At 37.8% G+C, this 15476-nt stretch overlaps 2 protein-coding genes across 6 annotated transcripts in view; one reads left to right on the forward strand and one right to left on the reverse strand.

Moving 5' to 3' along the window:
• pcsk5a (proprotein convertase subtilisin/kexin type 5a) overlaps positions 1-1763 on the forward strand; it is a 39745-nt gene extending 37982 nt beyond the window's left edge. Inside the window, exon 37 of the mRNA XM_033646456.2 lies at positions 1-1763. Within this exon, the coding sequence (XP_033502347.2) occupies positions 1-479 (479 nt within the window). The 3' untranslated portion in view covers positions 480-1763.
• Positions 1067-15476, reverse strand: part of prune2 (prune homolog 2 with BCH domain) — an 18260-nt gene continuing 3850 nt past the window's right edge. For 3 of the 5 annotated variants that reach the window (XM_078161827.1, XM_078161829.1, XM_033646458.2), the window contains exons 2-11: positions 14407-14473; positions 14079-14279; positions 13019-13195; positions 9411-9513; positions 3808-3939; positions 3557-3643; positions 2909-3007; positions 2760-2798; positions 2244-2294; positions 1067-2119 (exon numbers count right to left, since the gene is read on the reverse strand). In XM_078161827.1, the coding sequence (XP_078017953.1) occupies positions 2086-2119; positions 2244-2294; positions 2760-2798; positions 2909-3007; positions 3557-3643; positions 3808-3939; positions 9411-9513; positions 13019-13195; positions 14079-14279; positions 14407-14473 (990 nt within the window). In that variant the 3' untranslated portion in view covers positions 1067-2085. The remainder of the gene's footprint in view (positions 2120-2243; positions 2295-2759; positions 2799-2908; positions 3008-3556; positions 3644-3807; positions 3940-9410; positions 9514-13018; positions 13196-14078; positions 14280-14406; positions 14474-15476) is intronic. The other 2 variants (XM_078161828.1, XM_033646459.2) reach the window with 1 other exon arrangement.

Raw genomic sequence — 15476 nt, forward strand, 5'->3', positions numbered from 1 at the left:
GAGAGTGCGTCCTCAGCACCAACTTGGCGTTCAGGAATGAGGAGGAAGAAGAGGCCAGAGGTAACCTGGCAATTTTCATCATCGCCTGCATCCTGCTGGTGCTGGGCCTGGTGGCTGTCGTCTTCCTCATCAGGCACTCCCGCTCCAAGAGAGCACCCCCAGACATCACTCCCCGCGGCTACGAGAAGCTGGGCTCCGGCGGGGGATACGGAGGTGGCAGCAGACACGGCGGCTACAGCTCTGCATCTTACAGCGGCCACGCCAGCTCCTCCGGAGGTCGCTTCCAGGAGTCACAGTTGGTTGACGTCGCTGACCGTCGCTCAGGGAGTAAGGACGACGATGACGATGATGATGAAGATGAGGACATTGTATACATGGGCCAGGATGGCACTGTGTACAGGAAGTTCCGGTACGGACAGCTGGGGGAGGACAACGAGGACGAGTTAGAGTACGATGATGAGAGCTACACGTTCCGGTGAAGTAGAAGAATTTCTCTAAAGAAACATTTCTCTTCTGGCTTCCTTCTCTTTCTCTCTCTCCTTCCTCTGTGCTGTTTATCTCCTCCTGCCCTGAGGGACAGACCCATTTATCCTTCACTGAATATGAGTTGAACCAAATGAGACATGAGAAGCTATTTATAATGAGCTGCATTTTACAACTGCTATCCATTCACAAAATGTGCTGCAGAAAAACCCCATGTTGCTTCGCATTATGAAGGACTTCTTACATAATACACTCGGTTTCTGGACTTTGTTTGGAGTATGATGATTCCCACATATATATATATATATATATATATATATATATATATATATATATATATATATATATATATATATATATATAGAATAATTTCTAATGGGTATTTTACCAGTTTTGACAATTTCATTAATCATATTATTTATCTTTAATTGTTGTGGTGTTGATTAGCACTTTACATTTAAGTAATCATGGTATTCTTTTGCTTTTCTATATTTCCATATGTTTGCTATTATTTAATTTCATTTTGAAACTGTGTTCTGTTCAAATAAAGTCTTAATCCTGATTAAAAAACTGAAAACAACAATCAGACTTGAGTCCATTTTTATTATATTACTAGACAGTGATCCATAATTTCTTTGCAATCCCTCAATACACCACTGAAGAAGACTCATGGATAAGAGGACCATCAGTTATCTATGAGGGGACATGCACTGATGCACAAACACACACATGCGTGTGGACACACACACACACAGACGATATTGTGCTTTACAGAAATCCCATCTTTTATGTACTCTGAGGTTTCTTCCTGATGATCCAGGAGAAGCTGAAGAGACGATTCCCAGTATCAGGGTATCCATGTATCTGACAGAAATGGATTGAAAACACACACGCACACACACATTTGCAGACATGCTCTCACATTGCACTGATAACTTTCATATTTAACCTATTCCTCCTTGGTTTCCGACTCTATAAAGTTTAAATATCTATTTGTAGACTTATTTTAGAACAAGTATTAAGACAGAGGAGTGGATTGCTTCAATGCAGTAGTTGGTCATCATCTATGGCACAAGGAGTTCTTTTTGGCCACACCATGTGCTTTTATTGTAGATTGCTGACACACAAGTCGCGTGTTTATCTGAAATACTGAGAGTGTGTGACCAGTAAAGGGTGATATTATTGCTTCACTGCTTCTCATGCACACAACTACAACACTATAGACTCTACAAATGGATTTGCGCAGTGCACTGTCTGGTGTGTAATTGCATTCCCTACCCTACCGTGAACGACGATGCTACTCTGTAGGTGCTCCCAAGCATCACGCTTGACTATGTGGTTCTCTGGATTGGAGGTGTAAAGGTACAGTCGATGCTACAGCAGCCAGAAAGAATGAGATCTAAGTCTTGAGTTTAAACAGGTACTATTGCAAGTTGTCATATTAAACTCCAGTGTCTAATTGACAAACACTGACACACACACGCACGCACACACACACACACTAGCTTAACAAGCCGTTGATTTTGTTTTCCAGCTTCACCCATACAATACAACAGTGACTTGAGAACATTGAGATGACCCATCCATTTAGGATGTTTGGGTTTAGGAGCTGCTGGCACCGGCTGCGTCTGGTCTGCTGGGAAGACGAAAAGAACAAAACAGAGACATTAAAGACGGGTATGTTTATGTATGGGTGACAGACTGCTGACACCAGGCCATTTCTCTTCCATGTGTGAACTTAAACGTCTTAGAGGACTTACTCTGTTCTGCCTGCTGCTGTTGGCTCCGGTCCCAGCAGAAAACTATTCATTCTTGAATGAAAGGGGGAAAAAAATAGAGTGGTTTTTAGAGCAGAATTTATTGTTGTGGAGTGTTGTAATGCACTGGTTTTATGGAAATTTGAAGACACATGCAACTTATGATTCGATGCACAATTAATCAGCCAGAGATTAGTGTGTGAATTCTACAGTGTCGGGCCAACAATTATTATCAGTGTAATAGATCACTCTGCAATAAGGACTGGCTCATTTATTTTACTGTAATGATAAATGAGATGAAAGCGATGCATTTAGCATCTTTAGCAACTTTTTTTCCCTGTGTCCTTCCTGTAATTGCAACCATAGCCAAATCCAATTGGTCCTCATCCAGCAGAAGAGTCCCTGTGATCTAAAAGTGAGCCATCTGATAAATGAGCGCTCCAGCCAAGGATAAAACTGAAGCAGGGGCCACTGCCTCCGCAGAGGGAAGTAATGAGAGGCAGGAGAGTCTGTGCTTACTTTGAGTTCTCTGCCGCTTCCTTCAGTTCCTTGTCAAGTCTAGAGGTGAGAGTTCAAATGACAAGATGAATATAAAGTCATTTAATAGGACAGCTCAGGCTTGGAGGAGGCGGGGGTGGTGCAGGGTTTGGGGGCTTAGAGGGACTCACCTAATGATGCACTCTGGGATCTGGATGGAGTCCATGGGGATGAATTCCTGCAGTTCGTCCAGACTGTTCACATACTTAATCTTACTGCTGAACTTGGTGCTGTGACAAGAGCAACATGTACACACACATAGTAAAACAAGTGCATTAAAACTGGGTGAGAGTGACCGACTTGGCATCAGAGGAACTCAATTATAGTCTGGTTTTCTTTCAGAAGTGAAACTTTAACTCTGCTGCAATTGGTCAATGAACATGTTAACAAGATTATGAATCTACAGCCATGCTAGCTGCTCTGTGAGGCTTTACTTACCCACGACAAATTGCTAACATCAGTGCTACCACGCTGATATTTTGCAGGTGTAATTGACAACAAAGTATAACTGAGGCCGCTGGTAACGTTATTTGTTTTGGCAGATATTTGGTCATGAACTCGATAAGGAAAGGAAAAGTTTGACCTGATGATGGCACTAGAGGGATGGTCACAGCATCACCAAAGTCTCTTAAATTCATCCTCTAAATTCATCCTCTGGGTACCATGAATGTCTGTACACACTGAAATCAAGCTGATAGTTCTTGAGATTTTTTCAGTCTGGTCACAGTGTAAACTGACCAACATTGCAATCCCTAAAATAACGATGGGGTCATTCTTACCTGATGAAGGGCTTGGTGATGGCTAAAACGGTCCTAATAAACCACGATGGATGGAGAATAATGAAGGATTTCAAATTCTTCCTGAGCCTGAAGACAACACAATAAGTCACGTGTTAGGTATGTTTAAATATCTATGTTGCATTTGTACTTTCATTCAGGGGAGATACAAACCATCATCACAAGTCATGCTAATGTACTCTACTACAAAATAATATTATTATCACATAACGGTGTAAGTGAATGGTACAGACCTTCTATCAATCATCTGATAGCATTTCTTCAGCCAACCAAGACCAGGCATTCTTCTGTGAGGAGTGGCTCCGTTCAGGTACACAATCATGTAGTCCTCTGCCACCATCAGCTCCAGTGTGCTGATCACATAGCTGAGAGAGTCATAGAATAGTATGTCGTAAAAAAGTCACAAGAATATAGTACAGTATGTCATATTTTTGAAAAAAGGGTTAAAGTATTACATGTCACAAAAAGATTTAAAAAAAAATCATAGTAATTTTTTTTAAATGTCATAGTATAGTGTGTTAAAAGGTAAAAAGCAAAAAAGTTCATAATATATTCTAGCATAAAAACTCACAAAAGATAGTATGTTGTGTTTAAAAGGACATAGTATCTGTGATTAAAAAAGTAAGTAATAGTATATGTAAAAAAGGTTATAGTACAATATGTCATAAAAATATCATTATATAGTATGTCATAAAAAGTAAAAAAAAAATCATAGTATAGTATGTCATTAAAAAAGTCATAGTGTAGTATTGTATAAAAAATAAAAAACAATCATAGTATAGTATGTCATAACAACTCATAAAAAAGTCATATTATGGTATATTGTAAAAAAAAAAAAGAAAAAGTAAAAAATAGTCAGTGTCATATGTCATGTTTTTATAGTATAGTTTTTCATAAAAAAGAATTTTTAAAAGTTATTATCATTAAGAAAAATTTAAAAATATCATAGTACAGTGTCATAAAAACTTATAATTTAGTCATAGTGTAGTATGTCATAAATTTAAAATAACACAATAAGACATAGTGTAGTATAAGTATATAATAGTTTAAAAAAAATAGTATGTAATAAAAAATTTCATAATATAGTTTTTAAAAAGAGTCATTGTGTAGTTTGTCATAAATGTAAGTTAGAGTAAGTAAAAGTAAGAAAACATCATAGTACAGTATGTTATGACATTTAATAGTAATAGTATGCCAAAAACAGTCATGGTAAAGTATGCCATCAAACATGTCTAAAAAAAGTCATAGTATGAATGATGATCATTAAAAAAAGTTTTTAAAGAGGCATAGTGTAATTTGACATAAAAAAGTAATAGTAGGTAATTGAAAATGGCATAGTATAATATGTCACAAAAATAATTTAAAAAATCTGTCGTGGTAAAGAATGTCATAAATAAGTGGGAAAATATCATAGTATAGTGTGTCATAAAAAAAATAAAAAATCATAATATAGTATGACAGTTTTTTAAGAAATATCATAGTACAGAATGTCATAAAAATGTTTTAAAAAAAAGTTTTAAAAATGTCATGGCCATAAAAAAGTTCTTTAAAAAATGTCATAGTCTATGGTATGTCATGAAAACAAAAAGTTATAGCATTGTATATTATTTTAAAATGTGCTTTTGAAAAAGTAATAATATAGTCTGCCTTAAAAATGTTTTTTTAAAGATATGGTAAAGTATGTCATAAAAATGTCCACAAAAGGTCATCATATTGTATTTATATTTTTTTAACAAAACGAGTCATAGTATAGTATGTCATAAAAATGTCATTTTTAAAGTCATAGTGAAATATGTCACTAAAACTCATAAAAAGTCATGGTATAGTAATTCATAAAAAAAGTAGTAGTAGTGTATGTCGTAAAAACATTAAAAAGTTATAGAACAATATTTGGTTATAGTACAGTTTGTCATAAAAAGTTAAAAAAAAACAACAACATAGTATTGTAATTATAAGAAATAATGTCATAAAATATGTTTGAAAAAGTCACAGTATAGTTGGTACTAGAATTGTCAAAAATAAAAAGGTAATGGTGTGGTAGCCTATGTCATAAAAACTTACAAAGTCATAGTATAGTATGTCATTAAAAAAGTCATAGTATAGTGTGCCGTAAAAAGTAAAAAATAAAAACAGAATTTAAAAAGTCATGCCATAGAAAATGTCATAAAAAGTCATGCATCCATATTTTAACTTTATTTCTAGAAATCTATGAATCTAATGACGTTATCAGTACATCTTTCTGGGACGTTTTGGCTTCACAGTTTAGGAGGCTTTCTGTCTGAAACGCTTAAAAACACACTGAAAAAGAACAAAGAGTTAAACCCTCAGGAATACTGAGAGATTAATAAGGGAAATCTTGCAAATTACAGACTAGTTATATTAAGGAAATGCTACTTCTACTGAGACTAATTAAAGGATTGTATTTCTTTTGTTTTACTATGCTAGTGTACAGACTTATTATAGTTCTTCTACTGTACACAAAATAATTAGCCAAAATATAAATACAACATCAAAACCATAACATCACACTACATCAAAGTGGGACAACAGCATGCCTCCTGCAGACTCTCCTCTATTACTGCCACTGTTTCAGCAAGTCCAGATCCCAGAGGAAAATAAAAACATGTCACTAAAGTTTTTAGCATCACATATGTCCAAAAGGTGAAATACAAGAGCAAGAAATGTAAAACTATGTTATGTGACTGTGAATGAGGAAATAGGAGACACATACTGTCTTGCTCTGTTTGAAAAACTAGCAGCATTTCTCTCCTCTGATGTCAGCTATGAGAAATTGGTACCAATGTTGCTTCATGGATGAGCTATTTTGCTTTGAATTTCTTCTTTTTTCCTCCCGTGCATCCATCTCAGCAGCTCAATCTGACTCCTACCTTTATAAAATCCAATACTCGGATTCAAACCAAAAGAAGCCGTTATCTCTTTCTCATTTCTCTCCTCAATCCCCCCCACCTTCTCTCCTTCTTCTCAGTCAGCGGGGAACTTTGTCACCTCCTTTGAAAATAACGTTGACAATATTCACAGCTAACACAGCCCTCTCTAGTCTCCTCAATAACTCGAACTTCAATGACTTTGGACTGACTCTGACTCGCCTCTCCTTCTGATTCAACGTCATTCTCCGGCTTACAAATCAACACTGCTGATCCACTCTGTTTCGTGACTATTGTGATCATCTCCCACTGACATCAAGCTGCATAGCGTTCACCTCCCAGCTATAGTTAACTCCTCCTCGCAAGGATTCAGACCTCAAGCCATCTGGCATCGGAAAGTGCAGACACTATGGTTTACCTCCTTTCATTTCTATCCAAAACTCTCAGATATGCCAGCTTACTCAATATCTTTCACAGAACAGCCTGTGGGATCCCAACCACACTGTCCAAGCATGAAATGCAACTGTGCCAGCACCACAGTGAAGACATCAACATGGGAGTTCTCCACAAACAAGCTAGACTCTCACTTTATTTCTATCACTTTATTTAGAGAGTTTTCATTGTGCAGAGGAGCCGTGGCTGATTTACAGAATTAAGTAGCATCCTCAACATGCTATTATAATGCATCTGAGTGGGGTCTGTATTTGTTTGCTTTGTATAATTAAAAAAGGATGACATCATGTCTTAAAATGAAATCCTGTGGGCAGTGTTGCTTTGAGCTAAATGTGATATCAGCATGCTAACATGCTCACACTGACAAGCATGCTGATGTTTCGCAGGCATATTTAGCATCATTGTGTTAGCAATGCCGAAATTTTCTAATCAGCACTGAACCCAAAGTTCAGCTAAGGTTCGTGGGAATAGAATTTGTTTTTGGAGGTATTTGGATATCTGCACCATTTGAACAAGAAAAAAGTCAACATTCATGGTCCCCAGAGAATATAAATCTCATATGAAGCCTTTTTGTGACTAAACAGAAATGTATTAATACATCTCTATATAAAAGGGCTACATATGTAAATAAGGACAGGATTATAACTCAATAAATTGGACATTACTTACATTAGAAACCTTTTTTTGTTGTGTATCGGCCAATTTTTTAGCCTATTACACTGCCTGATAGGCCGCAATAATAATACTTATACATATCTCTGTATCATGATGTGGTTGACTATTACCTCTGGCCTACACAATTCAAGTAGAATTTAATAAACCTAACTATCAATAACTATTTTACACATAACGTCAACGTCCGTATTGCAATGAATTGTGGGTTATTAAATCAGTGAAGTCTGCTGAGGTCTGCACCCCAAGCGGACTCTCTGGAGGTCTGCAGAAAGTCCACTCGAGGCCCCTTGTGGACTGCATGAATTGTAGCTAAGCACTCCCAGACTTCCCAGGAACGGGCCCGCAAAGTCCGCAAGTCTGCAAGTGCGGTGAAGTGTGTACATTTGGATTCAGCCACTGACAGAGGTTATCCCCTGACTTCTTTGTAGCACCAACATGAATTTCCCATTTGCGGTTTTGAGAAAAATGTCTCAATAACCCTTGGATGGATTGCCACGAAATTTCACACACACATTCATGTTCTCCACAGGATGTATTATAATAACTATTTGTGATTGCTTAACTTTTCATGTTGTGCATCATCAGGTCAAAATTTAAATTTGGCTTTAGACCAAATATATAGGCCCTAATGTCATTGCCCTCAGCCACTTTGTGTCGAGTGCTAATTAGCAAATGTTAGCATGCTAACACGCTAAACTAAGATGGTGAACATGGTAAACATTATGCCGCCCAACACCAGCATATTATGGTATTTAAGTTGTATGTTTAATTAGTGTAGCAGGCTGTGGTTGTGCCGCTGCCGTGGTCCTGCCTGATGCCTACTACCACTGCTATTATTATTAGTCACATATGATTATTATTGTCACATACATATACAAGCATGTATAAGTATATACATATAACCTATATACTACCAGAATACTATTATTATTATCATTATAAAATTATTACTAAAATTAATGTTGTTGTAGCTATTGTCATCATTGTTTGCCGTGTACCTACCTCTGTCTCTCTGTCAATTCAAGTGAAATAGCTTTATTGGCATGAACAAAGATATGTTAATGCCAAAGCATTACATAAAATAATAATAATGATCATAATAAATGATCAAAAGTAAAAACAAAAACAAAATAAATGAATAGCTCAAATTAAAAAAGTGAATAAATAAATAGATACGAGTAAAAATACAAAGTAACTATATTTAATTATATGTTATACACATCCATGCATTATATATATAGATATAGATATAGACAGATATATAGATATTATATATATATATATATAGATAGATAGATAGATAGATAGATAGATTCTCTCTCTCTCTCTCTCTCTCTCTCTCTCTCTCTCTCTCTCTCTCTCTCTCTCTCTCTCTGTCCCTCAATGTATCATTTTGTTATACGCAGCGATGTAAATTTATTATGTTGACCTGTAAACACGACATCTATTGCACGTCTGTCCATCCTGGAAGAGGGATCCCTCTTCAGTTGCTCTTCCTGAGGTTTCTACCATTTTTTCTCGTTAAAGGTTTTTTTGGGGAAGGACAGAGGGATATTGTATGCCATATAGCCCCCTGACGCAAACTGTGATTTGTGATATTGAAATATATAAATAAAATTGAATTGAACCAAATTAAATGAGAAGCAAATGAATAACATCACTGCAAGAGCAGTAACTGCAAAACCTACAACGTGTATAACATATTGATAGGTTAAAAGACTGGTTAAAAGTGTGTGTGTGTGTGTGTGTGTGTGTGTGTGTGTGTGTGCGTGTGCGCGCGTGCGTGCGTGTGTGCGTGTGTCTCATTGCAGTGTAAAACTCACAGGAAGAGGTTCTCCATTATTTCGTGGTAGTCCCCTCTGTCGCTATCTGGCAAGAAGCAGGCAGCAAACACGATGATGGCATTCACTCCGTTGCCATAGTAGCCTTGATAAAAACACATCAAAATAAAGGTAAGAAGAGTTAACTTGACCTTGTTTTATTGTTGGCAAGAGCTTAGCCTTAATTAGCATAGTTTTCATAATTTGATTGCTCCCTTATTTTCCTCTTTTTTTTTTTTCTTCAATTTATCTGCCAATCTGTGTCTTTTGTCTGGCTGTCTCTCTGTCCCGTTTCCTCTCACTACTTTTCAGATTAATGCAATTTCCTTTTATTCACCGACCCATTCATCACCAGATTTGGTGTCACTCAGACAGAGGGTCTTTTATCTAAATGACAGAGCTTGTGATATTTCCAGTGACAGACGTCTCTGTTTCCATGGGATGGCTGTGTTTCACTTAAGCCCACAGCACAGTGGAGAAGAGAATGCACCACCTGATGTGGTTAGGGGTCAGATTCCCACCAATAATTGAAATATGGCCAGTGCCTACTTAAAGAACAGGCTTGCCATGGTGCAAATGCATGTTCCTGGGGTTTTAGAAGGCCCCGCGGAAGGGAAAAGAGAGATGGGGCCCCCGACTGTGAAACCAATATGCCATGACTCCATGTCAGGCCTCAGTAAAAGACCCCATTCCCCCAGCAGCCTCACTGCAGCTACAGATAGGTGACAAATTAAAGGGAAAAATCCAACATTAACTGTTCAGGTCTAGATTAATTCACAAGGGTGATAGAGCCCTTGTAGTTAGAGCTCAACGACTTTGAAATGACCTGCCTGAGGAGATCAGGGCTGCAAACTCTCATCTTTTAAATCACTTCTGAAAACCGACTTGTTTAAAACTGCCTTTAGGTGATTTTAACAGCTTTATTATTGTGTGTTTTACTCTGTGTGCATTCTGTTTTTATTGCTTTAATCTTGTTTCATTTGCTTTGTCTTTTATTTGGTTTTGTAAAGCACTTTGTGACTGTGTTTTGAAAAGGCACTATATAAATAAAGTTACTATCATTATTATAATTAATAAAGGTTGGGCAGCCCATAGAAAAGCTTCAATGCCTGCTGAATAACTCTCTGGTACTCAAGTGGAGAAATAAATGCTACTCTACTAATTAAAATTCCCTCATTTGGTGTTTTGTAGAGCTGAAATGATTGGTCGATTAATCAGATTGTCATCTGACAAAAAAAACTAATGGCAAGTAATTTAATAATCAATCATTGTTTTCAAGGAAAAATAACAAAAATGTCTGCTTTCATTTGTCTTATGTGATCATAAACCGAACATCTTTGAGTTTAAGTCTCCCTGGGTTTAAGGAAATTATGATGACATTTTTTACTATTTTCTCACATTTTTAGACTCATCAGTAAGTCAAGAAAGTTAATGGCACATTAATTGATCACAACATTGAATCGCTAGTTGCAGCCCTGGTGTTTTATTCAAATCATTTTCATATTCAACCATTCAGTGACGCCTTATGTCCTGTATGGAAGCAACTGAACCCATTTCCACACTTATGTATTTATGTATTTCATTTAAATTTCTCACTTGTTTATACACACTAGAGAGTAGTTTTGGAAAGCAGCAGCTGCCCATCATCAAACAGACAGGATGTATTTTTGTCAAGTGGCCACTTTACCAATTTCAACTTGAATACTATTGTTCTAATGTGCAGAGGACATGTGAACATTTCCCCCGTGTTTGTGGAGAGTTCCGTCTCTGATGGCTGCTGGTTGACGTAACACTGGCTTCACTTGCATACTGTACGTATATTCATACCTCTTGTGAACATCGGTGGGATGAAATTAACAGACATAAAAATGAACATACAAATGGAAAGAACTTGAAAACTATAACATTTTCCCCAAAGGGTAGCTTGTTTGGAATTCATAATTAGATAAACGGTTATGAAGGAAAAAAGAACGGGGTTTGGCTGTTGGACCCATCCACCACCACCTCCACGCACCCCAGTCGGACTTTGGCCACGTTAATATTCATCCTTGTCCCACTGCATTTTCCCCTGACGCCACCGGGTGCCATTAAACTAACAACCAACAATCGGCTGTATATCCTGCCGATGTTAAAAGATGCCATTTTTTTGTTGGTTTCTGATGCCACAAGTCACTTCCCAAGCACCGGATTTCGATGGCTTTGTTGAAGCCTATCCCAGCTGTCATTGGGCGAGAGGCGGGGTACACCCTGAACAGGTCGCCAGACTATCACAAGGCTAACACATAGTGACAGACAACCATTCACACTCACATTCACACCAATGGCCAATTCAAAGTCACCATTTGACCTGTCTCCAACCTTCATGTCTTTGGACTGTGGGAGGAAGCTGGAGTACCCAGTGAAAACCAGCGCTGACACGTTGAGAACATGCAAACTCCACACAGACCCCCATCAGGAACCCTCTTGCTGTAAGGCAGCAGTGCTAACCACTACACCACAGTCCCACCATGATATTTCATATTCCATGTAATTGATATCCATCCTTTTTTAAATCTGCCTATTTCAACACTGGAATCTTTAATCATATAAGAACGTCCATGACCTGCTGAATGTCTGTTCACAATGTTTAATTACGAGACAAAAAAATAAACATGCTGTATTTCCTCATTCTTTGATTTGGCCTGCCTCCAAGGTAAGATGAAGCGTTTCCAAAATGAGACATCATTCTGCCATCTCATTAGCCGAGAAGTGGCAGAAGCCAGCTCTGAAACAATAGCCGATTGTGATACAGAGCACCAGAGATTTGGACTTTTACAATATGCTGTTACTTCTGGAAACAGATATTCAGGCCTGCTGTACACTGAAATTCAAAACTGGAAAATGTTTACTGTACTCAAACAATAAGAATCCCCGTATTAATTCTGCTGAATAGATGCTGTCAGGACCAGACACTTTCAATCAGTCTGGTTGTTTACTTCTGTTTTTTTGTGCCAGCATCGCTGACTTGCAATTAATAGAATGAAAAACTCGCAATGAACACTGGGTTTTGTGGGAAGAGTATTAAAGAGGCTCACATTCTTTCAAGTCTGTCTCAAAACAACACTCACATGTCCATATGTGCATTTTAGTAGCTGTAATAATTCATCTGTCCACAAGCAATTTACTGCATTAGCTTGGACAGTTCTAGCATCTAAATAACAATAGATAAACTCATTTTTAACCTATTATGCAGTATCTGAAGGTCTTCCTCTCAGAATGCATACAGCCCTAGTAACCTTCCTCCAAGAAAATATTCCAGCCTGTATGATGCCTGACAGGCAAAGACCTGATGCAAAACAAGTCCACATGGTAACACTGAAGGTAATATATTACCACTTTAATCAACTCGGAGTCTTCCCCCTATCCCTGGTGGAAATTACCCCCCTGCATACATACAAGGGAGTGTTGTTTTAAGACAGACGTTAAAAAATGAAAAACTACCCAAACTAGCAGAACAACTGTGATTGCCCAGGTTGATTTAAAGTGTTTTGATTGCTTCTGTAAATACAGGTTTTGTTCAAGCTGGACATAACATCTGAAGTTAAGATGGTGAAAAGCTCTTGAATAGTCACCTCCGTGGGAGATGACCCTCATGTAGGGCTCAATGATCTTCATGTTAATGCGGTGCTCCTGCTCCCCAATGACTACGGTCCTCCACAGCTTGCCATCCTGGCGCTCCTCCTCAGCGCTGTATGTAGGGATTGGATTGTAAGGCTCGCTTATCCCGCTCCTGTTGGCTGCACTGGGGTCTGATATGAGAAAAGACCAATATTGTGTTATAGGCACAGGTGTTACTAACATCATTACTGATGGCTCTGTGGTGTCCAAGCATCCCAGTAAGCTGATGATAGTGTGACATTTAACACGCATGTGTAACAACAGGACCCTGAACTGGAGCAGCTAAATGGAATTCAGCCATTAAAATTTTGTATTATTTACACACGTGCTTTTCCCATCGTCAGTGAAAAAGAGACTTAACTTCCTGGTCAACCTTGGCGGTTCGGAGAATTATACCATAAAACATTGTAAGTTATAATATTGCTGTGATCACAAAAACAACTTAAAGGGACAGCTCACCCCAAAATCAAAAACACATATTTTTCCTCTTACCTGTAGTGCTATTTATTAATCAAGATTGTTTTGGTGTGAGTTGCAGAGTGTTGGAGATATCAGCTGTAGAGATGTCTGCCTTCTCTCCAATATAATGGAACTAGATGGCACTCAGTTTGTGGTGCTCAAAGTGCCAAAAAATAAATTTGAACATCAATACTCAACAGCAATGTCTCCTTTCAGGAAGCATGACCCAGTTATTTAAGATAATCCATAGACCTTGTTGTGAGCGGTTTCATGTAAGAACTATTCTCTATCCCAAATACACCCACTAGCTGTATCATCGCACAGAAAAAACAGCATGCATCTACTTACAGACGAGAGGCACTCTGCAACTGCTGTCAACAACAGCAACAGATGAATAGCTCTACAGGTAAGACAAAATATATATATATATATATTTTGGGGTGAACTGTCCCTTTAAAAACAATCATGATGGCAGTAAAAATAAATTTTTCAGTATGAGTTACATTATAGTTACATTAAGAATGAGATATGTTATTTGTATTGTGAATGACCTACCTTCCCAGTCCATTTCATGGTCCGTGTAGTCGAGGTAGTCCCCCTCATCAGGCGTGTCGAGGTCATCGACATTAATGTCCAGATCGTCTGGCGTCTCCCCCAAGTCATCCTCGCTCTGGTCCAGTGACAGGCTGATGCGAGGGGCAGATAGCTTTTTTCTTTGTGTGGAACCTCCTTGAAGGGGTAGAGAGGTAGGAGGGACTACAAAAACAACAGCACATAACAACAGTGATTCACTTGGATCACTGAAGTCTTTTTCAACAATTTCATAACATTTCTTTTTGAATAACTGTTGGTTTGCTTTGAATCTGTGCACTGGTTGACTCACCTGGTCTGCCTTCGCCCCCCTCAGAGTTCATTTTAGTCTCTGATGCCAGGTCCATCCCCGGGAGGACCTATGAGAAGATAATTACAGTTATTAAACAGACTCTTATGATACAACTACTAACCTGGAGAGTACCCACACTGTTGTGTAATGCATCACCTGTGATTCCTCTTCACTGAATGATTTACAACAAGAACATGATTTTTGAGTGAGAAAGACAAGTTGTTAAATTAAAATTGCAACTTATGCCAAACTTAAATCTATCAGTGGTAAAATGTAACTAAGTACATTAGCTCTGGTATTGTACTTAAATATCCATTTTAAGTACTCCATATATCAGCATTTCCATATGCTACTTTACACTTGTACCCCACTTTATCTCAGAGGGAACATTTTTAAATTTTTATTCCACTACATGTATTCGATAGCTTTGGTTTCAAGTTATTTTACAGATTGAGAAGTTACACAAACAGATGAATTTATAAACTGCGATGCATTGTTACAGGTTACATCACCCAATGGTCTATAAATTTGTTAAATGAGTGAGTACACTTTGCTAATAATACATGCCTTTACTTGTAATGGAGTATTTTAATATTGCAGTATTGCTACTTTTACTTAAGTCGAGAATCTGAATGCTTCCTCCACCACAAAAACTACTTTCTGTAATATTGTTTGGACCACAGGGTAGAGCTGGACTGATTAATCTGCCAATATTAACATACAGCAGATACTGATATCTAACTTGGTTTAAGGTGTTTTTTAAGAGACAGTGTCACCATTATATATTTTGTCCACCAGAGAGCACTGGCAAATTTACTGTGCAATGTGCCGCTTAGTATGAATCTTGATCACAATTCTTTAGAAAGCAAATCTAAGAGATCCGTAGTAAAACTGCTGTTTATGTTGTGTGTTCATGCTGAATGATTACCATTGGGTATATTTATCTAACCAGATAATATCAGTATCAGCCTAAACAAACAAACAAAAAACCTGTATGTCAGGCTATACCAGGAAGCTTTACTGCAGGATTCCCTTAACATCTGCATGTGTTAAAAGGACAGTTCATCACT

The sequence above is a fragment of the Epinephelus lanceolatus genome, chromosome 19 (genome assembly GCF_041903045.1).
Source record: "Epinephelus lanceolatus isolate andai-2023 chromosome 19, ASM4190304v1, whole genome shotgun sequence".
NCBI classification, from domain to species: Eukaryota; Metazoa; Chordata; class Actinopteri; order Perciformes; family Serranidae; genus Epinephelus; species Epinephelus lanceolatus.